This window comes from Ipomoea triloba, chromosome 14 (assembly GCF_003576645.1).
Source record: "Ipomoea triloba cultivar NCNSP0323 chromosome 14, ASM357664v1".
Taxonomy (NCBI): domain Eukaryota; kingdom Viridiplantae; phylum Streptophyta; class Magnoliopsida; order Solanales; family Convolvulaceae; genus Ipomoea; species Ipomoea triloba.
The window spans coordinates 6,870,359-6,879,781 of NC_044929.1; the positions used below are offsets into that span (position 1 = coordinate 6,870,359).

At 34.9% G+C, this 9,423-nt stretch overlaps 1 protein-coding gene across 2 annotated transcripts; it reads right to left on the bottom strand.

Moving 5' to 3' along the window:
• Nucleotides 1-1,674: 1,674 nt before the first annotated feature.
• LOC116003838 lies at nt 1,675-8,709 on the bottom strand. 2 transcript variants are annotated; one of them, XM_031243777.1, is made up of 8 exons: nt 8,373-8,709; nt 7,202-7,363; nt 4,441-4,546; nt 3,813-3,995; nt 3,002-3,481; nt 2,526-2,594; nt 2,372-2,447; nt 1,675-2,054 (listed from the first exon to the last, which is right to left on the bottom strand). In XM_031243777.1, exons 2-7 carry the CDS (start codon nt 7,247-7,249, stop codon nt 2,383-2,385), a joined length of 951 nt encoding a protein of 316 aa, XP_031099637.1. In that variant the 5' UTR covers nt 7,250-7,363; nt 8,373-8,709; the 3' UTR covers nt 1,675-2,054; nt 2,372-2,382. The 2 variants fall into 2 exon arrangements, with proteins under 2 accessions (XP_031099637.1, XP_031099638.1); XM_031243778.1 differs by having other exon boundaries at nt 8,592-8,681.
• Between the last annotated feature and the right edge of the window lie 714 nt (nt 8,710-9,423).

Below are 9,423 nucleotides of genomic sequence, written 5' to 3' on the forward strand. Positions count from 1 at the left end.
TAGAAAGATGTTCTTACACCTTATACATCTTATAACATTTCTAAATATAAGATTGAGTCTCAGTTGAGCTTTAAATGATTATATATGTATTCTCAATCTTTTACAATTTAAATTGTATAAACTATAAACAACTTGTCTTTTTATATATATATTCTCAAAATGTATGTAAAATGTCATATGTGTTATCGTGTAAATACTTGAATGATATAAGAGGTAGCGAGTTTTCCCAACGCAAGCATGGTAATAGTGAATCTATTGTACCCTTGGCAACAAAAATGGTGAACCTATTGTACCCTAGTTACAAAGTGGTATAGGTCCTATAGAAAAGGAGGTATATAGTGTCTTATCAAACCTCTATGTTGTAAAGTTGGTATTCATAGAAGTGCTATCATCATCGTTGGAGAGTGTGAACTCGTTGACGAGTGGTGTTCATCGAGGATGAGAACAATATCCACTAAAACACAAATGACTTGGAGAATGGAGTTGAAAATCTTACCATTGATTGTTCCCTTAGCAATAAGTCCTCATCCGTGGTATAATGATTGTTCTTTGGCCTGCCAGGCTAGACCATCTCGCATTCTCGCCCTGCCAAAAAGGCGGGACGGGCTTTGAACTTTATGGCCCATATTTTGGCGGGCTTGGTGGGCCAGCGGGGATCCACCATACCCGCCTAGTATGTATACATATTAATATTAGTGTATCTATATACATCATTTTATATAATTATATATAAATATATGTTCATTTATTTATTTATATTGAAAATATGTATTAATAAGTAGTACATTGTATAAATTATTTGTTATTGCCTTATAGATTTAACACATTATATATTTGATTATTTATTATGACTAATTACTTTATTAGTTATTTTTGTGTTTTACAAATTACAAATGCATTAATATATATTTAAACTATTCAAATTATTTTAGTATATATTTATTAACTTTTTCATATTAATTTTCATTTAAATTTAAAACTTTTCAAATTTGGCGAACCCCGCCCCGCCAACCCATTTTCGAACTCTGATGTTGCCTTGTAATATTGGACATAGATAGTGTATATTCTTTTTTCTTTTTTAAGTACTACTTACATAGTTTTCAAAAAAAAAAAAGTACTACTTACACACGTATATGTCAATGTCAATGCTTCCACTGAAGTTCAAACCTGTTATCTCCTATTTGGGAGAGCCACAAAGTTGTCATTGAGCTATAGAACACTTGATATAGAAAATGTATGTAAATAGGTCCTGGTACATTCTTCATTCAGTAAATGCATTTCAACATTCTATAAATCCACACCAACCTTGTTCTAGATTAAACCTTGCTCAAACGAGTTTGTCACAAAATTTTTATTGCCTAATTCACCCACACCCACCCTTCCCCCCTTCTCTCTTACCCCCTTCTCTCTTAGGCTAAAACGAAACTTTCAAAACAATATTTTGAAATATCACTTGTTAAAAGTCCACATTGAAAATATAAGAAAATATATGAGTTTATAAGATTATGTGTTAAACTAACTAATTGATTAGATTCAGTTTTTTAATGTGATTTGACCCATGTGCATTATAATCAATTGAGTGAACTTGACCCAATCTTAGATTATAAGACTAAAACCAATCACTACCACAATGCATAGGATAACTCATAATATCACTTTTTTTACCATATCATGTAACAAATAGTGTAATTTTATTTGACTAAACATCAATCAATTCATAAACCAATGATGTGATTATGACAAGGCCACCACAATATTTTGGGCAAGAACTCATACAAAAGATTTTTAGAGCAATAGCACCACATGCAGTCATGCCCAATCTATAATTTATGGTAAAAATTTCTACAATATATACATAACAATTTAGCATTAAAAACATAAAAAAGAAAGCAACATTGCTTCTCCATCACAAATATTAAGTGCACTCTCTCATGTTCAGTTGTTCACTGTAAGAACTAACCCAAACCCAAAACCAAGTTACCTTTAATGCAAAACAGGTTATTATCACAAGAGTTTGCCAGTGAATCTGCAGCATGGAATCAGGAGTCGACCATCTACACACAAAACAAATGTATGCGAAATATTAGGAAATATTGCGTTTCACGTCAACATAACCTAAAAGGGGTCGATTCTCACTTGCACTTTTGTTTAGAGTTCGAGTGTTAATGTGAAGCTTTCTCTAGTTCAATGGTGCAATTGAATTTTCCCAAATAGTTCTAAGGCTTATTTGGCCCTTTTCTAGTTTTCCCGACATAAATTTTTGTCAAATCTAACTAAATTGGGAATAAGGCTATATGCTATCACAAAAGTTCTACTTGGGACCGATGTTTCAAACATTACATTTACTTAAAGACAAACATAGAGAGTTTACCGTATGAGAAATCAGTCACTACTAAAACCTTTGTATCTCAAGCCGTCTGATGAATTAGCTAACCTCTCAATGTCCCCTGAAGCCCAATAATAAAAGAAGTTAAAATATGAACGTAATAAATAAATAAAAAGCTAACCAGGTTTCCCTCACATACCACTGGGATCAAGTAAGTTCCCTGTATCTGTTGCTAGAAAGGGAGACCTAGAGTAGCTCTCCAGGATATCTGAGCATCACGTAAAGGACTAAGATTAGAACAAAATTTTGAAGCAGGTAAGTTCAAACTACAGAAACATGAAATTATAAGTGAGAATTATGTGTTTCCTTGTGTTAGAAAGAAATATATATATATATATATATATATATATATATATATACACACGTCCATAATCAGGTGCAAACTGGCCTTAACGTGCGAACCTGCGAACTACAGAAGGATTGCACCACAACTACTACATGATTGCACCGCAAAGTCTCTCTAGGCATGTCTAGTAGCCATTGTGGTGCAATCATGTAGTAGTTGTGGTGCAATCCCAGGTTAAGACTGGTTTGCACATGATTACAAATCTATATATATATATATAGGACATCAAAAAGAAAAAAAGGTAGAGATAGAGTGACAACATGACATACCTGAACTGTTCGAGAAGTCAGCTGTGTAGTCTGTGAGATTGAAATTTTGAGAAATCGGCCCTAAAAATCCAAATGAAGATGTGTCGGCATCGAAGAGAGTTTCGGGGTGTGAATTGGACTCAGCACTACTAAATGATGAAACGGATGCATCACCCAATGCAGGTGGTGATTCAAAGATGTTTCCATGCGCACCAAAATTAAAAGTAGGGCCGCTCTCATATACAGACTCTGGTTTGATCATCTTCCCATTCATGGTTTGTGTCATTACCACATTTGAGGTTTGAGTTAACCTGCTTGCATTAACATCGACCTTTACTTTCTGAAGCGGCATATTAACTGCTGTTTGTATGCGAGGATGAAACGATGAGCTGCGGTTACTATAATTGTTAGGTAAATTGGTAGGGACAGACTTGTGCATGCCCTCGAGTTTCGGAGTAATTCCACTGTTGTCTGCAGTATGGCGTGCTGAATTTTGAAGTACTGTCAGGAAGAAATATGAACGGAGTTAAGAGGTCTAATCTGAAATTCCAAAGGACTATTTTGCAGTAAGAGATGGATAGACCATGACGATCCAAAATGTATGTCAAGTGCATAGAGCATCGCTGAGAAGTTTTTCTGTGCTCAATTTCAAAGAAAAAATTGTCTTCCCACTTTTTTAAAACTTATATTTGGCCATATTAAGATAGATTCTCATCTAAGAAAGTATAATTTAGCATGACTGTTGAGCAAAATTATGAAAAGGAACAAAGCAAATGATAATGACATATTAAGTCGGGCAAAACTGTCATATAACTTCTATCTTAGCACTTACTTGGCGAAATATGAGATCCATTAGACACAGGTAGTGTCGCAATAGCACTTGGTCCTATTTGATGCATTAGTTTTAAGTGCTCTGCTAACAACTGGTTGAATTTTAATATCTGCTCTTTCACCATCAACTTCAGAAAATATGCCTGGAAAATTTCCTGATTCTCATCTTCAAGCTTTTGCCAAACTGGAAATGCAGCAGATAGTTAAACTCTAATACAGTATGAGAACAGATTAATATAAGGCATACTTAAGAAGATATGCCTGGAAAATTTTCTGATTCTCATCCATTTCATTTTCACTGTTAAAACTTACCAGATATAATTGGTAGCTATTTTAACACGGAACACTCTTAATCTATGTTTCGAAGTGAGGAACTAGTGAATTGAAAATGTCAAAGTGTGTTCTAACAAGCCAAGCCCAAAGTACCATGTGTGTAGGGTTTTCCCTAATATAAAAGGGTAATGTTTCAAGATCAAGTAAATTAAGGAAACATATGAAATTATAACGAATAAGGATATCTGAAGCCTGCAAGTATAAGATACTACAAAAAAAAAAAGAGATTTTTCCTATGTGGCATTATTGCAAAATATTTGAATAAATGAAGTTGGGATGAGAAGTATATAACATACCAAGTTCAGTAATGCTAGGCTCTATATTGTCATGCACGAAGAGATTGTTAACAACTTCTTCACGACTCATGTAGAGCTGGAGACACTGCCATATGCGACTTTGCACCTGGAATAAGTGATTCAGTGGTAATTAATCACGATCCTTGAGAATGAACACTGAAAATAACTAAAAAAAGAAACATGACAGACAACCAACCACATGTTATAAACTGACTTCACTTCAAATTTTGCTAGAGATTTTAAGTAGCTACAATTCTGAGATTATCCACAGTTTACAGCAACAAAGCCCATAAATTCAATGCAGGGATAGACAACAGTCTTTTATGTTAGAAGTTGTACTTTCTTAAACCTTTTTTTAAAAAAAATTTTTGGTACAAGAAAAAGAGTACTGACACCTTTTTGAATTGGTATTGAAAAGGTAGTAAAATTGTGCTTCTCATTAAATCAACTTCAGATCATTAGCTATTAGCTATGTTATTAATCTAAGATTGGGTTAGGGTTACATGGGCCAAACCACACTAAAAAACTGAATCCAATTAATTAGCTAGTCTAACCCATGACCTTATAAACCCATATATTCTCTCTTATATTTTCAATGTGGGACTCTTAACAAGCTAAAAAGCTCTAGTTTCTTATTTTGTTACCTAATGTGACTTCCCACACCATGCCTTAGCAAACCACAGCTAGGTAAGGCCTTGGGAAACCTAAACGGCTAAACCAAGGTTAAATGGCCTTCCTCCTTGGTTTCTGAAGGTTCTAGAAGCCAAGGAAGGCCAACATATGAAAATTGCAAGAGATGTCTCATTTCAATAAGAATGTTCACTTTCTTGCATTTCCTGAAGAGATACATCCATTAGTTGAACTAGGAGGCTCATGAGAACTCATTTCTAGAGTTCCTCATCCATCCCTTCACCCAATTTTCCATATTGTATAGAGTTCCTTTCGCAGTTCCTCATTAAAGATTAACGGTTTCCGTTTAACTGCCTTCGCATTTCCTCATTAACCCTCTTACAAAGAGGGTTATTCACAGATAAGCAAAGAGGGTTAATAAACCATGGCTTTATCAAAACTACCAAGATTGGGCCAAGATTATAAATGCTCCTTGAGACCTTGATTCTCATACAAGTTGCAGAAAAGCAAATCCACTTTACCATACTCCATTTCAGTTGACCATAAGATGCTAGCCTCTCACACCAGTAACTTTGACAACAAGCTATGGTGAAAAACCCCAAAGGGTTTTAGAATGTGGCCAAAAGTTAGAAAAAGCAAGTGAACCTTGCAAGGGCCCGTCTGCCCGTCTAGCCAAAAATGCCAAAGAGATGAAGAAATGGGCAGATGAGTGAAGGAGACCAACCAAGTACACAATCAGGGACAGCAATGGTGAAGTTTCAGTTGCAACAATTTAAAGCACTGAGAAGCTCTCATCTGAAGCTTGTTCAAAAATACACGGGGCCATACACCATAATGACCAAAGTGGGAAAAGTTCCATATAATGTGGGCTTGTCATTTAACCTTAAAATACACCTAGTTTTTCATTCCAGCATGATCAACCTTTACCATGAAGACAGCAAGACAGGGAGGACCACCCATCATCACTGCTTCCTTTGACAAAGAAGTAGAAGAGATTTTGAACCACATAAGTTTGCAAGAGAGGTACACCATGGACAATCAAGTACCTTACCAAATGGAATGGACCTTCCCACAACTAAAGTAACATGGGGAAAAAAGAATGATCCTTGTTGCAGTTCGCCAAAAAAAAAAAAGGTGCAACAGTACTTGGGAGCAGTCAACATCAAAGATGTCACTAATATTAGGTGAAGGTGAGTGTGAAACCCCACACCACAGAAAAACAAATGGCCCAAGGCCATATGGCCTAGGGGAGCCTAAATCAAGGTTAAAATGGCCTTCCCCCCTGTTTTGGAAGGTTCTAAAAGCCAAAGAAAGCCAATATGTGGAGACTACAAGAGAGACCTCATTTCAAGAAGTGCATTTCATGAAAAAGTCACATCCTGACATCCATTAGTTGAACTATGACACTCTACTCTAAATAAAGGACTCATTTGTAGAAGTCTTCATCCATCCTTTCACGTTTCACCCAATTCTCCTTACTGCATAGAGTTTCTTCCTACTTGTAATATTTTGATAGTTCCTCAATAAAGTTTCATACTTCCCTTTTAATTGCTTTTGTCTTTCATTGTTCCCCTTTTACAAAGTATTTTGTTGCATTAAGAGTTACTTGAGCCTAGTCTAGTAGATCTTAATTGAGACAATTATTGGTCGTTAAATGGCTCTTTTGCGCCAAAAGTACGAGTACCTGACACTAGGCTATGTTCCCCACATCACAAAGCAATATAATAGGTTATGTCCTTAACTTATGACCTGCAAAACAAATTCAGTTCCGTATTTTTTTATTCCTCTTTCTTCCCGTGCAGCACCTAATTTTATATCACTGGCAGATGAATAATTTTCTCAGCCAAGGCCCCAAATATATTTGGAGGATAGCTTCCTAATTCTAAACAATTTGTGATTCCTTTGGAGTTATTCTGACAAAATTTCCCTGACAGTTAAGATCATTATTTGTATCTCAATTATGTGATTTGATCAGTCTCATATGTTTTTCATTTAGTATTGCTCCAAGCTTCTTCAAAAGTTAGTATAACAAAAAGACTTTCCCAAGAAAAAATAAATAAAATTATACTAGCATGTTTAACAGATCTTGACTAAGTCAAGTTATATATAAAAATAAAAAATAAAACCTTACCATTTGTAGATCTTCACATGAAACTTTTCTGACATCACTACCAGACATTTCTGCGTCCAAACTTATTAAAGATTGCCACTAAGATTCCGGGGAATATGTTAACCAGATGCTAAATTGAACTGTCAGGCTGTAAGCTACTAGAGTTTCAAAAGCGCAATCCACCTGATGCCATTTTTTTAAGAGAAACAACAATACAACAGTAAGTATGCAGCAGTCAATGATTGCAAAGAAAAACGAAACAAAAACGCACACACCCCAACCAACCAATGCTGTATTCCATCCAAAATAAGAAAAAAATTCAAAGTGCTCGCCTATATATATGCTCATCAAATGCAGGTGGATGAATCTCCAACTATATTATTGATATTCCCATCATTTTTTAATCCCATATTTACATTTTTTCCCCCATTTCTTCCATTATTTTCAGTTGAAGTCATATGCTAACAGAATAGGATGCATGTAATAAAGAATTTTTTTCCCAAAACTTTAAAGAGAGAAGATGAAAACTAAATGATTGCACTTCAATACTCAAAACTACCTACACAGTAGCTCTCCCTTTTAAAGATTATAATTGAAAAGATGGAGAAACCTTCTAGGAAAGAAGACAAACATGCCCTCAAATTGGCAAAAATGATTTCTTTGATAGAGCATAATGGTGTTGCAGCAATCATTTAGGTGACCCCACTTAGCAGGAAAAGTAAAGGCTCAGGTTTGGGTTGTGTAACAAAAATGAAAAGGGAAAACCAATAGAAAACAAAACCACAGCAGCACATAATTCTGACATATATTTTCTTTATTCCCACTTTATAATATCAAACAAAGCCCTCATTACAATGATATAGCATCCCCCCCCCCCAAAAAAAAAACAAAATCGACTGTTAGCTTTAGCTTGTAAAGATTTCCCGATAGAAAGTAAAGTAGTGCTTAAGCAATAAAAACCTGCACAATTTATCCAAGAAAACAATTAACAAGGACACAAAAGTACTAACACGACCGTAGACAAAAAGGGTGCATCAATGATTGCCAGCCAAAATTCCAAGAAAGCAAAAACCCACATTACTTCTGGCATATAACTCAAAAATTAACAAAATTTTCCATAATTAGTTAGTCCCAGAAACCAAATTCAATTTCACAAATAGAAAATGGAAGTAAGAAGGAAAATCATACACACCTATTGACAAAAGAGCAGTAAATACTTGGAGGTGGGAAGAGTTTGGGGTTGAGAAAAGAGGAGTGTTGAGAGCGAATTTGAGTTGAAAGTTGAAATAGAGAATTGGTGTGTGGAGTTCATGGGAAGAGAAGAAGGTTTGGGAAGAAGGGTGGTATGGGATTCAAATTCTGCTTCATTTTATTTAAGAAAAGGAAAGGGAAAGGTAAGAGCTGACGCAACCTTTATGTGTACTGTGTGGTTTCCTCCTTGGAATTCTGCTTTCCTCTTCTTTTCATCGTTCACTTTTCACTCTCTTACTATTTATATGTTGCAGCTGAAGAGCTATGGGACTCAAACTGATGTACCTTATTAGTACCTCAATCCCATAAATATTTATATTTGATTTTGGAAAAATGGCATAATTGATCTTGAGTTATACCTATATCAATGATTGTGTCCCACAGTTATAACTATATCCATTTGTTATATCCTTTGATTATGAGCGAAGTGGTACTTTTGGTCCCCGATATTAGGCTTTCGTCTAAATTTGATAAAAATTCAAAAACTCTCTATTACTAGAAGGGTAAAATAGAAAATGCACATTTTATTCTCCTTATATTGAAATCGCTCAAACAGGATCATTTTCCACTTCCAAAGATCATATGTCAAGGTTATTCAACTCTAAAAACATTTCAATAACTCTCGTATGGCTTGTTAGGAACCTGAGTCTCATATAAGGAACTTGAGACTCAATTGAGCACTATTTTTAGGCGTGGAAAACACACAATTCTAAAAGTTTCTGATTTCCCTTACTAAGCAACAAGGATAATCAAACGATAACTTTTGATATACAAGAATATGTAGTATGTACAAATTCTTTCGTAAACTCTACACTAGCTTAGTTAAAGATCATATATCCTAGCAACATATGAAAATTCTATTAAATATATCCATCATCAGACATCCCATCCTTTATGATCTTAAAACCAGAGTAATGAAGAAGGAACCTGAGACACATTTATAAAGAACCTACATACTAAAAATAAGTTACTTCCTTCGTGAATTTCTCGTA